The sequence below is a fragment of the Arvicola amphibius genome, chromosome 1 (genome assembly GCF_903992535.2).
Source record: "Arvicola amphibius chromosome 1, mArvAmp1.2, whole genome shotgun sequence".
Lineage (NCBI taxonomy): Eukaryota > Metazoa > Chordata > Mammalia > Rodentia > Cricetidae > Arvicola > Arvicola amphibius.
The window spans coordinates 94412639-94432455 of NC_052047.1; the positions used below are offsets into that span (position 1 = coordinate 94412639).

At 53.5% G+C, this 19817-nt stretch overlaps 1 protein-coding gene across 1 annotated transcript in view; it reads right to left on the reverse strand.

Moving 5' to 3' along the window:
* Rfx2 (regulatory factor X2) overlaps positions 1-19817 on the reverse strand; it is a 61231-nt gene that overhangs the window by 23631 nt on the left and 17783 nt on the right. Inside the window, exons 2-5 of the mRNA XM_038332376.1 lie at positions 6359-6450; positions 3760-3849; positions 2138-2208; positions 1277-1538 (exon numbers count right to left, since the gene is read on the reverse strand). Of these exons, the coding sequence (XP_038188304.1) occupies positions 1277-1538; positions 2138-2208; positions 3760-3849; positions 6359-6442 (507 nt within the window). The 5' untranslated portion in view covers positions 6443-6450. The remainder of the gene's footprint in view (positions 1-1276; positions 1539-2137; positions 2209-3759; positions 3850-6358; positions 6451-19817) is intronic.

The window sequence follows — 19817 nt, forward strand, 5'->3', positions numbered from 1 at the left end:
ACAGGTGTGCCTCCCCAGCACTCACAAGCATTTGAGGAGCCAAACTCAGGTCCCTGTGCTTGCACATTTAAGCCCTGAGCCATCTCCCAAGACCTTCAATTTAAACAATTTAGAAAAGAAAGCACAGACACAGGAAATGTTTGCAAATCATGTGTCTGACTGGAATTTGTTTCGGGACATAAAGACTTCTCCACACTCAGGAGCAGGAAGACGCCAGCCTGCTGCTGCTCCTCAAGCAGACTATTCAAGGGACGCTCAACCACAGGGCAAGTGCCTGGCTGGCTATCATCCCCAGCTAGAAAACACAAATTACCACCACAGAGAGGCTTCATGACTCGCCTACCAGGATAGAGAAAATGAAAAGAAATGTCAACAGCTTCAAGTACTGGCAAGGAAGCAACTCTTACTCCCTGACAAGGAGACTAAATGCACCACTGGGCAATGGGAAGTGGACTGGTGGCTTTGTAAAAGGCAGACTGCACAGCAACCCCACTTGGAGGAATTTCCCACCTCCACCCCTCAGGAGCAAAGACAGCACAGCACCCTGACTGCTCAGCCTGGATTCCTCACTGTGCTCCCAGCCTGAGGTCTCCAGCTGGGTGCATAAGGAACTGTGGACTCAAGTCAGGGGTCTGATGGCCGCATGGTGAGGGCAGGAAACCAGCCCCAGGGCAGTCAGCGACTCTGCTTCTGATAGCCCACAAGTGTCAGACCAGACAGAACAGATCCATAGCTGCCAGCATCTAGGCCAGGGTTTGTGTGGGGTTGGTGGAGGATGTGCCATGAGAATCCAGGAACCTACACACATTGAGTCCCACAGGGCTCTGCATCAGAGAGCGAGTGTGAGTGTGTGGCGATTTTAAAAATGATAAAATAGCAATAAACATCAAAAGCAGAGATGCAGCTGGATACTTGGGAGGCTGAGGCAGAGGACTGGGTCTGAGGTCAGCCTACACTTCAGGGGAAGTTCTGGACCAGCCTGGGACACAGCAAAACCCTTTCTCAGCTCCCCTTTCCCATAAAACCCCAAAGTCCAAATGAAGTTTTATGTAAAGTGGGAGTGCAGCGAACTCAACTGCATCAGGAGGCTGCATCCTGCAGCGGCACAGGCTCTTGTGGGGGGGGGGGGTCTGGGAGGCTGCCAGTGAGAACAGGGCCACCAGCAGGGGCTCTGCTCCCCAACATTCTCATGGCCTGGTCCTTCCTGCTCACCTCCCCACGTGTGGGATGCCTAGGCTAGCAGGGCTACAGCTGCCCGCAGGGCCTCTGTACATACCGTGGCAGGTGAGGAGCGTGCAGTGTGGGCCAGGGAATGCCTTGTGCTGTCCATGCCCCCATGGATGAGGTAGGCTCCTGCTCCAGACACGATGGGGGTCCCTGCAACATCCATGGTGATGCCCACCATGCCGTGGGAGGGGACTGCCGGTGGGGACGAGGCTGCCACTGTCACCTGAGCACCACCTGGAGTCTCAAAGTAAGATGCTGCACTGCTGGGGGCGTAGAGCTGAGGGTCTGGGTTGTAGGCGTAGGCTGCTCGACTGCGGGAGGGACAGAAAGTGCCACCATTTTATAACAAATACACGCAAAGAAGACACAGGGCTGGAGGGCTTGCTGTTCCTGCAGAGGACCCAGGTTTGGTCCCAGCACCCACTCCGCAGCTCACAGCCACCCACAGACACCCGTGACTCCAGCCCCAGGAGACATGACACCCCTGCTGGTCTAGATGGGCACTGCACTCATGTGCTCGCGCTCTCGCGCGCTCTGTCTGTCTCTCTCTCCAACACACACACACACACACACACACACACACGAGTATGCATCACCACTACAAATGCACACACACAAGAGAGATAGAAGAAAATTCTAGAAAGTTTCAGAACAGCTTAAAAATTGGAAAATAAGCTTTGTAAATGGCCTAGAGGGAAAGTTCCCAAGCTATTGTTCTCCAGGGACTGTGGCTTTGGTTTGATATTTTTATAGAGTTTTCTAGAAGCCAAGAGCATAAAGCCAGTGGTTCTGAACTCAGATCTCAGGACAGGGAGGGACATGATCCTGGGGACATGATTCCACATGAGCCCCATAGAGAACACTGGAGCCAAGAGTCTGTGGTGTCCCAGGCCCCACGGGAGACACGTACATGGCTCCATTGGCATAGACCGCATCCCCGCCCTCCACGTACTGCACCTGCGCCGGGTACACATGCTGCACCTGCAACGACATGTAGGTGCAAGTCACACAGGGCCTCACCACAGGTGATGCTGCTTGGGTCCATGGACACAGAGCTTAGTGATTTATGCATGTACCTAAGTATCCATGAGGTAGCCTCATGTAGCCCAGGCTGGCCCTGAATTGCATAGCTGAGGGTGAACTTGAACTCCTGACCCTGCACCTCCTAAGTGCAGTGCTGTGTCTAGTTTAGGCAGCAGCTAAGCAGCCTCTGTCCCATGTGGGTTGGACTAGGGACACTGGCTGTCATGGAGGAAAGCTACCTGTTTCAGGTATGGCAGAGGGTGTGTGGTCCCCTGCAGGGATGGGGAGATGGGGTAGATGAGGACTGGGCTGGAAACAGAGGCAAGTCTAGAGAGGGGTTGAAGAGGGACAGAGGCACCTGTGATACCACCCCACCCACACCTCATCTCCACCCCACTGCCCCCCACATCCTGCCTCCTCCTTATCCCACCCTCACTCCCACCCACATCCCACCTCCCCCCCTACTGCCCCATCCCCACAACCTCCTTTCCCCTGTGGTGGGCAGCTCAGCCCTGGGCGGAGGCCTTAGAGTAGATGTCCAGCATGCTGTGGCCCAAACGTCAGCCTCTTCCCTAGCCAGTCTGTGGGGAACCATCTCAGCAGTCTTGGTGGTGACTTTCTGGGGTCCCAGAGTACAATGCCCACCCACAACTTGGGGGCTCTGAGCTCTAAGTGGAATCCCCAGGGAGAAGGAGGGAGAGGAAGCCTGGCTGGGGCAGTCCAGACCTGGGGGGCAGGGGCCTCTAGGCTCGTGCTGGTGTTGGTGTGCCCTCCTCCCACAGTGCCATTGGCCAGGTCCTGGCAATCCTGTAGCACCCCTGGTGGTTGGTGCTTTCTGGGAATCTGTACACTTTCCCCAGTCTTTGACAAGTCATGGTCACCCACTCCCTGCCTGTGGCCAGGCAGCCCCTCAGAAGCAAAGGCCACTTAACCCTGGGACTTTTTGTTTTGTTTTTCCAGATGGGGCTTTTTCTGTGTAGCCCTGGCTGTCCTGGAACTCGCTCTGTAGACCAGTCTGGCCTCAAACACACAGAGATCCTCCTGCCTCTGCCTCCCGAATGCTGGGATTAAAGGTGTGCACCACTGCCTGGCAAGCCCTGTGCCTTTTACAGAGCTTCAGGTGGCCCGAGGCCAGCCTGGCCTGCTGCTGCGGTGGGCAAGTGCCTCAGAGAAAAAGGAGAAACCACTTTTCTTCACTTACTGCATGGTAAGTGAGTTTTCCTTCTACTTCTTTTTTTATTTTCTTTTCGAGACAGGGTTTATCTGTGTAGTCCTGGCTGTCCTAGAACTCTCTCTCTAGACCAGGCTGGTCTTGAACTCATAGAGATCTACCTGCCTCTGCCTCCCAAGTGCTGGGATTAAAGGCATGCATCACAACCACCCAGTGGTGAATTTTTTCTCTTTAACACAGCTTCCAGAGCTTCCTGGTGACCCTAGACACTAGTAACAACAGGAAACAGCTCACAAGACAGATGCTGCTCACAACTGCTAGGTGCTAAAGGTCCTTACCTGGGGTGGCACCGGCTGGACTCTGGGGAGTGTGAGTGGCTGCATCGGGGTACCCTTGGGAGTCGAGCCCGTGGCTTGGACCAGCACCCTCTGAAACAGACAATGGGACAGTCAGACTTGCTGGAGATTAGCGCTGTGGAAGACCCACTCAGAACCATGGCTCGGCAGTCCCACTCCTACTGGGACCCACAGGAATGCAGGCACAGGTAGGCACACAACCACACACGTATGGACACACATAGAAACACCCCTTTGGGAATATGAACTTCAGGCCAGGAGTTGGGGTAGGAGGTGGATCTTTCCTGCACGGGACCCTGTCCTGACCCTGTCCCTTACTGACAGAGCAGTAGCTTGGCTGTTAGACCAGATGTAGGGGCAGAGGCAGCAGGGGAAGGGGCACAAGAAATTGTGACCTCCACTTTCTAAGTAGTGCTGAGAGAATGAGGACTTGCTGCTCTCTGGTCCTGTTGTGACTGGCTGGGCCAGTGGGTGAGGGGCAGCCATTGTGAGCTACAGTCAGACAACCCCCACAGGGACGCAGGCCACTGTAGGACCCCAGCACATGAATGCAGGCACACCATGGTGTCTGTCCTCACTGCTGGAGGAGTGGGGCTCTGACACCCACCACAGCACAGAGAGAACTTGAGGACGGATGTGGGGCTCCAGGACAGAACCCAGAGACAGGAAATCCTTTGGGACAGGGAAGGGAGGCACAGCTGCTGATGGGGTGGGGTGGGGGAGTGATGGAATATTCTGGAACTAGTGAAAAAGGACGGCTGACTTCTGTGAATACGATAAAACCAGTCTACTCTCAAGTGGTTCATTTTATATTGTGCCAATTCCACCTCAAGTAAAGCATAGTTGGGTATGGGGGTTGGAGAGATGGTTCAGCAGTTAAGAGCACTGGCTGCTCTGTCAGGAATCCTGAGTTCAGTTCCCAACCATGCCTAACAGAATCTGATGCCCTCTTCTGGCCCTCAGGCATACTAGCAGACAGAGCACTCACACATAAAATACCTGAATCTTTACAAGGAATTAGGAAGGGTTTGGAGAGGGCTCCGGGTAAGAGCCCTCGCTGTCCAGTGAGGACGTGAGTTCAAATCCTAGTACCCACACAAAAAGCCAGTGTGACCAGCCGCCTTTAGTGGCGCACGCCTTTAATCCCAGCACTCGGGAGGCAGAGGCAGGCGGATCTCTGTGAGTTCGAGGCCAGCCTGGTCTACAAGAGCTAGTTCCAGGACAGGCTCTAAAAAAGCTGCAGAGAAACCCAGTCTCGAAAAACCAAAAAAAGAAAAAAAAGAAAAAAAAAAAAAAAAGCCAGTGTGACCTCAGGAGGTGGAGACGACAGGGACTGGGACTCGCGGGCTGCCTCCAGCCTAGCTCCTGTGACAGACCGCGTCTCAGGGGAATAAGGTGGAGAGGGAAAGAAGCCCCCGCTACACACACGCATGTGCCCGTGTCCGGCATACTCCCTCCCACCATGGCAAGCACCTGTAAACTGTAAACTGTAAACCAGGAAACTGAGGCAAGAGAATTAGCTGCAAATTTGAAGCAAGTCTGCACTAAAGAGTGAGAACTCACTTAAAACTCCACAAAGTATGGTGGCCCTACTTGTCTAACATGAACAATGCTCTGGCCACCATTTCCCAACACCGTATAAATGGGGCTCAGGCACCATCAGGCCCTGTCTGAAAACCCAGAAACCACAAATATTAGGGTAGGGTGGTGTGATGGTGACCCTGTGACCCCAGTATTCAGGGTCGGAGAAGGAGTGAAGCTGAGGCAGGAGAATTGCTGACAGTCCCAGGTCAGCCCTGGCTACATAGTGAGATCTCATCTCAATAAAGTAACAGAACAAAACAGAACCCCAGAGTTTGTGCCCACAGTTAACACCTGGCAGTGAACCCGTGTGAGACTGAGGCGGCTCGCATCTAGGGCACGCGTGCTCTCATCTGTGCCAGGAGCCAGGGCAGCTTGGAGAGCAAGCTGAGTCACAGCCCTGAGAGCACGAGGGCCAGATGCACAGGAGCCCTCCACCTCTGCTGCCCTCAGAAGAAGAAAGCTACTGGGCACAGTGCTGGTGGAGATCCACAATTCCAGGCCCTAGGAGCTGAGGCAGGGCTGGGTTACAGACTGAAATTCTGTCTGAGAAGCCCAAGACCTGAGGAGGGGAGAGGACTGGGGAGGAGAGGGGACTGGGGAGGTGAAGAGGTGGGGGTTGGGGAGGTGAGGAGGTGGGGAGGAGATGATGGGTTGAAAAACACTCAAGACCTTGGCCTGTGTGGGAGGGGGCTGGAGAGGGAGGAGAAGGAGGTGATGAAGGAGGGGATGGGGAGGAGGAATTTGGGGAGGAGATGGGGAAGAGTTGGAGGAGAAGAAAGTGAAGGAGGAGGAAGAAGTTGGAAAGGAGGGGGGAAGGTGTCATCCCCAGATTCTGTTCACAGCTGTGTTTTCAGGTTTTCCTAAAGCACACAAGCTTCCAGGGCAGGAGGAACAGTTGACGGCTGGGGTCGGCCTCTTCTGATCTGTGTCCTGGTTCCTTTGGTGGCACCTTCCAAACACCAGGGGAGCAAGGAGGTGGTGGGGCAGGCACAGTCACCTGTGGGGAGGCTGGCACCGGCTGGGCTGTAGGCCGCAGAGCCACGGATGCTGGTGAGTCTGCTCCACCCTCAGAGTTCTGCATGCTCGGACCTAGAGTGGAAGAGAGCCATAGTGAGGAGGCAACCACAGCCCTGGGGCTCCCCAGGAACTAACCTCTGCAGTTGTCTTCTAAACCAGAGTTGAAGCTGAGGGACCCTGGCCACTGAGACTGGGGCATGCTCCATGGCTAGAGCACCTACCCCAAAACAGTGAGGACCTGAGTTCAAATCTCAGAACCCATGTATTAAACAGGCCTGGACTTTGCGGTTGCAATCTAGCCCTAGATGAATAGGCAATCTGGAGTCCCAGGTTTAGTGAGACACTGTCTCAAAGAAGACAATAGAAGTTGACTACTGGGCCACGCAAATGTATAACTAACTAATACACTTACACGCATTTGTGTGTGCATGCACATGCGTGTGTTGTTCATGTGTGGTGGGGTGCCTGTGAGTGTGGGGGGAGGGCACCTGCAGGAGCCAGTCCTCCCCTTCCGGGGTTGATCACAGTCCTCAGGGCCAGCGCCTTTCTGGCTGGCCATCCTGCCCACAGCCTTCCTTGTTCCTGAGGTTCCTGGTCAGTCCCCAACTCTACCACAGAGTCTCCGCCAGGCCGCATCCACTGCCCCTGTACCGAGTTCTGCAGTGCCGGCGCTTGCACTTTGTCTGTCTAAAGTCGATTATTTAATTTTTATCCTTAAAAATCTTATTTATGCTGGGCGGTAGTGGCGCACGCCTTTAATCCCAGCACTCGAGAGGCAGAGGTAGGCGGATCTCTGTGAGTTCGAGGCCAGCCTGGTCTACAAGAGCTAGTTCCTGAACAGGCTCCAAAGCTATAGAGAAACCCTGTCTCGAAAAACAAAAACAAAATCTTATTTATTTCACGTGTGCAGGTATTTGCCTGCATGTGTGCACGCACCATGCCGAGTTGGGTGTGAACGGAACCAGGTCCTCTTCAAGAGCAGACGGCGCTGGTAACCGCTGAGCCGTCTCTCAGTCCCTAATCCTAATGCTTTTTTTTTTTTTAATGTTTAAAGACATAACAGATTTTTATAAAAGAGTGTGCCCCCAAGATAAACCCGCCTGATTCCACGCCCGCCTGCGCTGCCCCAGGTCGAACACTAGATGGCGCCAGAGCTACGCAGAGCAGTGGCACAGCCGCGGAGGACCGAGGTGGAGACAGGAGCATGAGGCGGTCAAGATAAGGAGTCTGAAGCTAGCCTGGGCTGCATCAGACCCTGGGCTAGAAAAGCAAACCAAAACATTTTGTAAGAAAAATCTCTTGTATATACATCCGCAGGAGTAAGTAGCTTTAAGGAGTGCTGAATGAATAAGTCAGCAAAGCATTCCCCTAAAGGCAGGGGGACCCGAGTTCCTCGCATTCCAGAACCAAGGAGAAAGCAAGTGCTTAGCTTCCCAGCGACTGGGGGAAGTGGGGGTGGGGGATGAGATGCGGGGTGGTGAGGGAAGCTGGAGTTCATAGCCAGCCTGGGCTACTGAGTCAAACAAATAAAACTTGTCACCAAAGTCTCACAAGAATGAAATGACTGGGGAGGCAGAAGCAAGCGGATCTGGTCTACAAGAGTGCCAAAGCTACAGAAAACCCCTGTCTCGAAAAACAAAAACAAAATAACAAAAAAAGAAGGAAATGACTAACACCTGACTGCTTCCATGTCTGCGTAGCAATCACCTCAGCGGCTCTCCAGACAGGCCTACTGGAATTTCCTCTTGCTCTAGCTCCTTTGCCGCTGTTCATCTGAGAGACGTGGAGACTGTGTGAGCACGGGCCCACCCAGGGGTCTTACTCACCCTGGCCAAGAACAAAAACTCCAGAGCTCTTCCTCAGAGAATGGATGAGAACTGCGGACTGAGAACTTTAGTTCCGAGCCAGGGTCTCCTGTAGCCTACGTCGGCTTCAAACCCTATGTAGGCCAGGCATGGTGGGCACACCTCTAATCCCAGTACTCAGGAGGCAGAGGCAGGTGGAGCTCTGAGCTCGGGGCCAGCCTGGGCTACAGAGTGAGTTCCAGGACAGCCAGGGCTACACAGAGAAACGCTGTCTTGGAAAAACCATGTCCCTCTGTAGCTGAGGTTGACCAAGCCCTAGTCCTCCTGTCTCCATCTCCTGAGTGCTAGGATGGCAGGCACGAGCCACAGCTCCTGCTCTGTGAAGCAGGGACTGAAGCTGGGACTTCACACCTTGCGCCCTCCACCCGTGAGCACAGCGGGTCTAACAGTGGACAAGGTGTGGTGGCCAAGAGGAAGGGCCAAGGGGGTCGGGTCTCTGAGTTCCAGGCCAGCAGGGCTTTTCCTGAGTCCCTGTCTCAGAAACAAACACCACAAGGGGAGAGGGTGGTGAATGGCCGCCAGCCCCGAGGACAGACCAGGTCTGGCTCCAACCCTGCACTCAGGGTGGCAGCCCTCTGTCACTGGGTCCCCTCCCGGCTCAGGACGAGTGATGCTGGTGACGACAGGCGAGGAGTGTGTGATTCGAGCGTATATGTTCAAGCTTATCATGTAATACGGGAAGGACATGATGCATACCACAGGTGACAGGCTACACACATGAGGTGTGCTCGCATGCACAATGCACACTGCATGCGAGCGCAGAAGTGTCTGTCCATGCATGTGTGCACGTGTATGTGCATGTCTGTGAGGGTCTGAGGGACTCAGCAGCACTGTGAGGGCAGGCATGGGAGTCTTCTGCACAGGTACTCAGCTTCTCTGCTTGTCTTGACCCTGGTTTCTCTCCACAAGGGCTGTGAGCACCCTGCCATCCTGCCTCTTTGAGTCTCGATCATGGTTCCTGGTGGCCCAGCTCTGTCACACACTGGTTGATGGTCCAAGAGGAGTCTGGAGTGTTCCAAGCCAGTCCCGAGTCCACCCCGGCATTTCTCCTTGACCTTGACAGAGTGCCAAGTGCAGCGACTGCACTGCAGGTCACAGTGGCCATAGCCGCCTGCTGTCTCCAGGAGACTGCAGGGGCAGCGGCTCTCTCACCAGCCGGCTGCAGTGAGCTGGCTGGGGCTGGACAGGGGCCAGGTGGATCTGCTGGGGAAGCGCCCTTTGTTTACAGGAAAACTCTCCAGTTGCCTAGCAACCAATGGGCAGGCAAGGAAGGGTGGGAGGCTGCAAGCCATTTCTGGGCTGGGTTCCTGGCTGCCCTGACTCACTGTGACCTTAAGCAATCTCTCTTCTGTCCCCACCTCTCCGTTCACCCGACAGGGAAGCTGTGGCCTCATCACACCTCACCTGGAATCACCGGGATGGAGTCTGGCTGGTTAAGTTCTGCTTGGGGGACCCAGGTCTCTGTTGGTCTTAGTATGGTCTGGTTGGCACCTGGATAGGTGGCACCTGAGGTCCCACCCACTAAGAATGCAGCCGGCATTCCCAACTCTGAGCGAGAGGGGACAGATCCAGCCCGATGGGCCCAAGCTTCAACTCCCCATCAGGGCTTCCTCCACGTTCCTGACGTCAAACCTCCTGGTTCTGGTGTGGTTCTGGTGACGTAAGGTCTCAGGAGCTGGTGGCCCAGGTGTGAGAAGGGACAGTGGCAGCCTGCTGGGGGGAACTGGTGACACGCTGGCATTTGAGGAGGTGGCCTTGGTGGCTGCACCTGGTTTCTTCTTGTCAGAGAGTGTGTCTTCTTCCGCCCTGTTTCTCTTTCTGGGGTTCTGTCCCCCACACCTGAACTGACTCCAGCAGACATCCAGGGCTGAGAGTGCTGAGTGGCGTTCACACCAGGCTCACAGTCACACATGTCCCCAAGAAGGGCCAGGGTCACTCAGGTGAGACCTCCAGGGTCAGAGCCACCCAGGGGAGGCCCAGAGACTCAGCCTTTCCTAGCCATTGCCTGCTATAGCCAGGGCCAAACCCACATGGAGACCCACACACTGAGGGAGGGAGACAGATCTGAGAGCTGGGGTACCCTAGCCAATGTCTGTCTCAGGCACCCCATCATCTTTCCTTCAGTTGAGTTTTTGGTGTGCCTGACTCCACTCCTATTTTTGTTTCTAAGATTTTTAGAGCCTGGGTCTCCAGGAGCCCTGCTAAGGCTGACCTTGAACTCCTGACCCACCAGATCCACTACTCCAGGGCTGCAAGGGCAGGTGTGTTCCATCCATCTCCACACCTGGCTTACGCTGGGGGTGGAACTGCCCGCCGAGCCACAGCTGTTTTGTCTTTGGCACCAGCAGGGTTTCCAGCTGGAAGTGACAACTATTTCTCCGCTGTGAACCTGGAGAGCCCTTTCTTCTTTCCTGCCCACAAGAGGGCTCAGTGGCTCAAGGCACTTGCCACCAAGTCTGACAACCCAGCACTCAGGAGGTAAAGCCAGGTGGATCTCTGTGAGTTCAAAGCCAGTTTGGTCTAGAGAGCAAGTTCCAGAACAGGCTCCAAAGCTACACAGAGAACCCTTGTCTCAAAAAAAAAAAAAAACCAAACAAAAAAAGTGAGTTCCAGGATAGCCAGGGCTACACAGAGAATCACTGTCTCAAAGAAAACAAATGTGTGTGCGCGTGTGCATGTGTGCGTATGTGTGTGCATGTTTGCGTGTGTGTGTGTGTGCATGTTTGTGCATGTTTGCATGTGTGTGCATGTCTGCCATGAGGGAGAAGCCGTGGGAAGGAGCTGTGCCTGCAGAGGTGAGTGACAGGTTTCAACACTGGGAAGTTGGAGGGCTGCAAGTCCTAATTAAAGTTTTTCTTGGGCCAGACTTAGCTCCTGAGAGGCCATTTCTAGCCTTTCTGTATCAGACTTAGCATCCAGACTAGAAAAACCTTTGGTCTGTATCAACTTAACAGAACCCCGATTCCCACCAACCCACAGGCTGAGTCGCTAAGAAAATCCGAGGCCCACAGCTGTGGCCGCCACTCAGGCCTCCGCCAGTGTGCGTGGGGCACCCTCAGCTGGGATCCCCTTTGTTCCATCACCACAAAGCTCCCTGGAATAACTTCCACATTTGAACATGGAATGCCAGGTAACCTAAATCAGTGTTCCTGGTCCATGGTCACTCATTTGGTTTCAGAATAAACTCCCGTTGTCTGAGTAGAGAGCCATGTTTTTGTGTCAACATGAGAAATGTAAACTCACCCCTGGGTCAGGGTGCCCTGAGGCCACCATGCTGGTGATTGGGGTTGGGGTGGGCTGGAGGACACCAGTGTTTTGCCCTGAGGGCGGGTGGCAGAAGTCACGTGGACAGGCTCAAACACATGCTCCCCACCACTCCCAGAACACGGCCGTTTCCACCCTGCAGATACCTGAGCTGGACCCCGGTGCTAGGAAGCTGAACAGTCCTGGCTTTCACTGCACACAGAGTTCAGGGCACTGAGTCAAGGGGACTTCTGACCTTGCCCAATGGTTGGACAACTACCTGCCAGACCTCTGCCCACAGTGCTACCATCTGAAGGGGACACTTCTCCCAACCTGCTGCTTCCCCAAGCCCTGGAGCTGGAGTCCCTGCATCTCTGGGCTGGCACCCGATCCTGTGCCTTTATTCCCACCTCCATCACTGTGGCAGACACTTTAGGCAGCCCTGGACTCTTTAGACCTGGGATGGCCATGCCCCTTCTCCTCCATGCCTGCCAGCTCCCTTGCTCTGTGGTGACTCAGGAGATGGAGAGAGCCCAGTGGGATGGTGGAGGATAGGCCAGCGCCCAGGACTGCACCCAGCTAGTGAGAAGAACATCTTCTCAGAGCAGCGAGGAACTTCAAAAAGATTTCTTCTCTATACCGTGGCCTTTTGGAGAGCTTGCTTCAAGGCCGCCTCCAGAGTGTGCAAAAATTCCACAATGTGGCAAGGGCTAGACTTTTCTATCTGAGGGGTAAATAAGGAAAGCACTTATTCTTTCTAATGGTTACCTTCTCTTTTACTTCATCCTGAATAGCCTCTCCTGACAATCCCTCTACAGCTACTTACACACATGCATCTTTCTCCGGCATAGCCACACATTTCTACTTACAGTTCCATCTCCACATGCATCTCTCTTCCATACAGCTACATCTCCTGAATCTCTACCCACTCAGCTAATCTACTTCTCTCTGCACCGTCAGCGCACACACGCATGCACACACACTCACACACATGCACACACTAACACACACACGCTCACACACATGCATGTGTGTGCACACACACCCACATTCACTCATACACATGTGCGCACACTTGCACACATGCACACACGCATAGCTCTCACATCTCCCACCTTCCTACGTCTCTCACACTATACTCCGCATCACCTATCTCCCCTCACAGCAAAGCCTCTGGACAAATACGGATCACATCTGCAGGGTCACACAGTCACTTCTAAAGTAACAATAAGAAATAGTCAAACTGATCACACAGTCTCTTAGGCCAGAGAGTAAAGTACGCATGTAGCTCTGAGTGCTCAGGGCTCCCAGACAGGAAGTGACATTGAGATTCAGGACTTAAACAATAAACAGGTAATTGGCTGAACCTTGAGGTTGAAGAGTATGTGTAGAAAGTCCATTGATGAGAAAGTTATGTCTACTAAAGTTGCTTCATGCCTGACCTTGAACCAGAAATAAACACCTAGGAAATTGACCTCATATAATCATCTCCAGGGGCAACCAATTTGCTTTGAATTTGTCTGAAGTCTAAAACTAGCTGTCTTAGTGATGGAGAATACTATTACTTTCCTATGTCAGTTTGAGTCATGAAAAATATCCTAGTATTATTCTGTTCATCAGAATTATGTAGCTTGGGGCTGGAGAGATGGCTCAGAGGTTAAGAGCATTGCCTGCTCTTCCAAAGGTCCTGAGTTAAATTCCCAGCAACCACACATGGTGGCTCACAACCATCTGTAATGGCCTGCAGATATAAACACAGACAGAATATTGTATACATAATAAATAAATAAATATTTTTTTAAAAAACAGAATTATGTAGCTTAAGCAGAGATCATCTTCCTGACCATCCACAGCTACATGTATGCCCAACAGATGGAGATAAACACAGGCAGAGGGGAACCCACGGCTGTTTTTAGTGGCACGTGAGAAAAGTTACAAATAGTCACCTACACTCAGTGACCCCATGGCTTTCCCAAGTGGGGCTCGGTCAGACAGTTACTCAGCTGGTAAACACTAGCTGTCGCCTGCAGTATACTCTCAGTGGCCTTTGACAAACAGCCCTTCCCAGTGCCAGACACAGCAGTCCTACGTGCCAGGTATGGTGGTGTACACCTGTTGTCCCAGCACTGGGGAGGCTGAGGCAGGAGGATTGCCATTTAAAGCCAGCATGAGCTATGTAATGAGAAACCATTCCAAAATCAAAACAAAATCAAAACAAAAACACAAATGACAAAGCTGGGAGCCCTGGGCCAGCTGGAGAGGGGACAGAGGATGGAGGACAATGACATGGAATATTGCGTCATAAGGAATCCGCCCCAAGTCTGGGTGGGAGAGCTTTTATAGGACCCTATGGGGGTCAGAGGTCAAGAGCCAAGGTGGCAGTAGAGGTGGGGTGGGGTAGACAGTGGCCATGGTGAGTGGGATGGGGCTAGGCAGAAATGACAACCTGCTGCCACTGCGTACACCTGAGAGGCAGATGAAGAACTTGAGGAACATGAGGCGGGGCTGGTGGAGCTGACTCTGGCTCCTGCTTCCACCTTGTCCTGAAGGAAAACAGTGACCTTAGTTGCTCCCTTTGGAAGTTTCTGGAGCTACCTGTGGAGGTATACCTGTACGCCTCCTAGCACTCAGGAGATGAGACAAGAAGGAACTCTAGTCAGGGCTACCCTGGGCTATATAGAGATGTCCAGATCAACCCTGGGAAGAACAAAAGCCATTTGGAATGTGGTAACTCCTACCTGTCATCTCCATACCCAAAAGACTGAGACAGGAGGATTCCTTCAAGGATTGTGAGTTCAAGGGCCAGCTTGAGCTACATAATAAGTTTGAGGCCAGCCTGGGTTGCAGATGAGACCCTAGCTAAAAAACACTGGCTACTTTTGCAGAGACTCAGTTCTCAGCACCCACATGGTGACTCACAACCATCTGTAACACTGGCTCCAGGGAATCCAGTGCCTTCTGACCTCTGTGGACAGCAGGCACACGCATGGAACAGTCATGCGTGCAGGCAAACACACACACATAAAAAGGGACGCTCCGGAAGTCAGCTCATGTTACAAACACTGAGTTAACTGAAGGAATGATGAATGAATGCTTACAGAGCCCAACTGGCCAGGATGCCCCGTCTTCATACCCATGAGAGATTTTCTCAGAGCATCACTGGCTTGCGGCTGGGCCACCAAGGTGTGGAACGGCACGCCTGGATGCCTTCAGCTCCTCTCCGCTCCCACCATGACCTTCATGGATCCCTGGGGACAGAAATGCCAGGCTGACAGCCATAGATCAGGCATGTTCGTTCACTCCTCACTGTCTTCTTGTGTTCCTATCTGTCACTGTCTCCCCTCGAAGGCAATGACCGGGGCCCTGTGAAGTCTGGGCCCCGTGAAGTCTGGGCCCCGAGCTCAGCTTGTTCCCATGAGCCCGGAAGCCTGGTCTTGCAGAGGGGCAGCCTGCCTAGGGCCCACTGCCTGCTACTCCCTGGAGCACCACCCCTCCTTGCCTGACTCCTGTTCCTCACGCTTCTGCCCTAGTCCCATTGTCCCTTATGGCAGCTGGGACAGCCAAAGAAAAGGTGGAGCAGGAGTCACTGTCCCCCGCCACCATCTCTCCTGTCTATGGTGGTGACCAGAGGTCACAGCGTCTTCCGGGGTCTGAGACTGGTAATGGTGGGGAGGGTCATGTCTATCCGGTAACAAGGTCTTGGCTGGCCCAACTGGTACTTCCAAGCCCACTAGGGACCTCTCTGACCACGCGGCTGTGCCAATGATGGGGGCTGGCTCTCTGGACTCCCTCTCTCCACACTTGCCAGAGTCCTGGCAGGGATTCCCACCTGGAAGCACTCTGAAGGAAAGGCCCTAGGAGATCACATAGGACTCCATCACTAGACACGCGGACTCCACCACTAGACACGCGGGCCCCACCACTAGACACGTGGGCCCCACCACTAGACATGCCTGCTCCACCACTAGACACGCGGGCTCCACCACTAGACACGCGGGCCCCACCACTAGACACATGCATTCCACCACTAGACACGTGGGGACACTCTGCAACCCAGGGTCTATGCAAGTGGCAAAGCCGGACTCATAAGGAGCAAGAATTTCCACAGGGAACAGAAAAACAAAAGTCAGACACAGTGGGATGGCTCAACACTTTCCCCAAACCTGATAACCTGAGTTCGATCCCTGGGACCTGCATGGTGGAAGGAGGGAACCAACTTTCAAAAGTGGCCCTCTGGCCCCCACAGGTGAACTGTGGAATGCCCAGGTACACACACACACACACACACACACACACACACACACACGCACACACACACAATTACCATAAATAGAAAATGTAAAAAAATCAATAACAACAATAATAATGATGATGTTTTATTTGGTTATTCCTCTTTAAGGCCGACTCTCACACAGCCCAAAATGTAAAAAAAAAAAAAATCAATAATAACAATAATAATGATGATGTTTTGTTTGTCTGTTCCTCCTTAAGACTGGCCCAGGCTGGCCCCAAACTCATGATGCAGGGGAGGCTGGGTGTGACCCCAGGTGCCCCAACTCCACTCCACCTCCCAAGTGCTTGGGTGACTGGGGCGCACCACCAAGCCCAGCCCACTAGATCTTAGCCATGGTGTATGACATAGGTGCTGGTTTGCCCTTTAGTTTTTCATGCGACAAGATGGCTTGTTTGTAATAGGACACTGCCACGTTCAGTGATAAGAACAACCCTGAAAGCTGAGAAACTTCTGCAAGGCTGCTTTTAAATGTCCCAAGACAGGAGCTGAGCCACTTGCATAAAGGTTGGGGACAGCCCCCACTCAGCCATCAAATGGTGTCTTTTGAAGGGGGGTTTGTAGGAGGGGGTGACAGGCCCTGGGGATACTGTGGAAGCAGCTGAGATGCAGATAAATGCCCCACTATCCTGCCCTACTCTGCAGTATCGATTTATAGCCCCCCCTCGGGGGCAGAGCGGCTGGAGGAGGGCGGCAGCCCTGTCGCCAGCTCTAGCTCTGGGACGGCGAGTGTTTACCTCAGCAACGGGGCCGGGTAAATAGTCCCCATCTCCAGCTACAGCGAGTGGGAGGGTCGGATCCTGATTCAGCCAGGGCTGGAAAGTGGCCTGCAAGGGGCACCTGTCCCCAGCATCTCAGCATGCCGTGTGGGGTCACTCTGGGTTCGGATTCCAACACCAGCCAGTCCTGAGTCAGACCTGCCTTGTCTGCCATCGGGGTGGCCCTGATGGAGGCTCTAGAAACACCAGGAATTAGATTTTCTTTAAAATTCCACCAAAAACTTAAGTTCAAAGTCAGTAGGTCAGGGCAAAAACTCGAGTGTGCACAGGGACGTCAGCACAGACCCTAGCATACACCAGCTACCTGCCACCCTGAACCCCCACATCATCTAATCAGAGAAAAACACATGCAGATGCTAGATGGGAACCGGGCAGGCTTCTGGCGCCGCGTGCCCAGCCCTCATTGTTTGCTGAGTAACAACAGTTCCCCGGGGCAACGCAGTCCACTCCCGTTTCCAAGCGCCCGTTGCTCAGCAACCAAGAGAATACTTCCCAAACCAAACAATGTCATCCCCAGGGCAACTTCTCTATCTCACGTTAACCAGATCTAAAATAAAAAAATAAATAAATAAAAAGAAAGCCCTTCCAAATATGTAATCTATTATTTTCAGAGGCCTGAGCAGCAAGACAAATAATTTCTTCTCTATAGTAACCAGGGAAGGCCGACAGCTCACCAGATCTGTTCTGAGGCCAGAAACCAGGAACCCAACCAAGGCAGCTCCCAAGGATCCCGGGACTGATGGGCTGCCACCCTGCCTAGCCCTGGGCCTAGAAGGAAGCAAATCACACACAACTGTTCTCTAGGCAAAGAACCAGGGCTTCTATCTGAGAAAAGCGTGAGACCAGAGCAGTTGTCTAACATGAAGGACTCCATGGGAGCCCAAAAGCGTGGGAGGAGCCACTCAGCACCCATGGCTTAGGGTGGCCCTGCCCCAGGGGACTCCACAAGGATGGGGACTGTCACTCCACCTTCTGCCCTCCCAGAGAGAGGAACTGGGTGACTTCAGAGCTCCCACTAGACAGGAGGCTCGAGGGCATGGTCTTGAAGGTCTTCATGAGGGACAGCCCTGGCCCATGCTCCATGCCCAGTGAGCTTGTCTTCAGGGACAGAGGCAAGGCTTTAAAGCAGTCTCCTGTTCGTTCCGTTAGTTACATTTACTTACATGCATGCATCCAATTTGCACGTGGAACTCAGAGAACTTGTTGGAGTCTGTTCTCTCCTTCCACTAAGGGGATCCTTGGGATCAAACTCTGGTCTTTTAGTGTCTTTACCCATGAGCCATCTCTGTATCCCTGAAAGCATTTCAGTCAGACAGAGGCAGGGACCCGCCCCCTGGCCGAGGCAGACTCAGGCACCCCTAGTAGACACGGGCCAGCTGAGCATCCCTGTGGCTCCCGGTGCAGACGGCCAGTGCAGAGAAGCACTTTTAAGCTTCCACCTGGGAGATGAATATACATCTGGGCGGAAGTGCTGCTCAGTGAATGTGGGGTGGTCACAGGCTGGGGGGTCACTGCTGCTCTGCACTGGGAAGGAGGCTCTGGAGGTGCAGTGGTGAGGCCCCTCAACTTCTGACCCAAAGGAGGAACAAAGTTGTACTTAGGCATCCACTAAAACCAGGACTGGGACAGCAGCAAGGTGGCTCAGAGGGTAGGGGTGTTTGCTAACAAGCCTGAGGAACTGAGTTTGACCAGAAGAACCACATGGCGGGAGAAGAGAACCAGCTCCTGAGGGTTGTCTTCTGACGTCGACGCAGAACCATGACACACATGTACAAGCACACACGAATAATTACAACAAATACAATCTGAATGTCTGCATGATCCAGACTTTGCCTTGAGATCAGAACAGACAGACAGACAGACAGACAGACAGACAGACACGCACACACGTGCCTCTGTGAAGCAGCTCCTCTGTGTGCAGTGTGATGCCAAAGGGGTGCAGACACTGAGACAGGTGACAAAAGCCACAGTGCTAGGTGGTGGCAGAGCGGAAGGGAGCTGGTGTAGGGCATAGTGGGCTTGTTGGGGTTCAGCGCCCAAAGGGTCGCCTGCTGCCTTCCTGAGCAGCAGGAGCAGACACCAGGGCTGAGATGGAGCTGAGGGAGGGGTGGCCCTGGTGGAGGGTCCACTCTTACAAAGGCCCTGAGGCAGGGTCGTGGCTACTAAGCAGAGCAGATTGGACCAGAATGTCACCACAGGTCAACTCAGGGTGAAATCAAAGTGAGCAGAGGGACAAAGACAGGAAGACCAGGTGTGACTAGCACCGTAAGCAGCCCAAGGCTGACAGCTTCATGGAAGGAGAAGGAGGAGGACGGGACCGGGGCAGGGACAATGACGGCAGTGAAGCAGGAGGCAGATCACCCACGGGGCAGGAGTGGCACAGGGGTTTACAGGGGCAGTCACCTGCTCTCTGATTTGCTGTAAGGCCAGTTCTACAGGCCTTAAAGTTTACCAACTCACACCTGGTAAACCTGGCCAAAGACCCATGGCTGGGTGCCTACAGGCCTCATGGGCAAGCCTATTTCTATCATCTTGCTAAATGGATGTAGTATCAACCTGCACCATAACAAACAGCCTTCTTCGTAGACGCGAGCCCAGAGATGAGGACAGTTCTCAGACCTCATCGGAGAAGTGGCTTCATGTAGCGGACAGTGGGCATCACAGAAATGCACAACCAGCCAAAGCACAGAGAGCAAGAGACCAAGGGGTGCCCAGCTAGGGATGGGACATCTATGCCACACCCCTCCCCTCTAAGGACCACCACAGAAGACAGCGAGAGCCGGGGTCCAGCAGGACCAGAGCAAACTGGTGTGTTCTGGACAGGATGGGACCCACAGCAGCTGTGGTTGCTGCATTGGATAAGGCCAGTCAGCCTCGAAGCACAGTGGGGGAGAGGGGCTCAAGATCACACTCCTGACTGAGGAACTATGGACAGCTGATGGCAGGTAGCAAGAGACAGCTTTCTTAAGGGATGTGGCTACCAGCAGGCCAGCATGTCCCGCGGTTGGCCCCACACCCAGTAGGCCAGCATGCCCTGCGGTCCGCCCCACACCAGGAATGCATAGCAGCACACAAGAAGACACTGAGTTTAGTGTGTGGGGGGTGAATCTGTGAGGAGTTGGAGTGAATGTGATCATGACAAATAATTTATTTTAAAAAGGAACCTGATTACATGTAGATCTGAGAACAGACATCTCCCCTACTCCACTTTCCCTAGGACAAGCAGGACACAAATGTGACCCTCGTGCTGCCCAGGGTAGG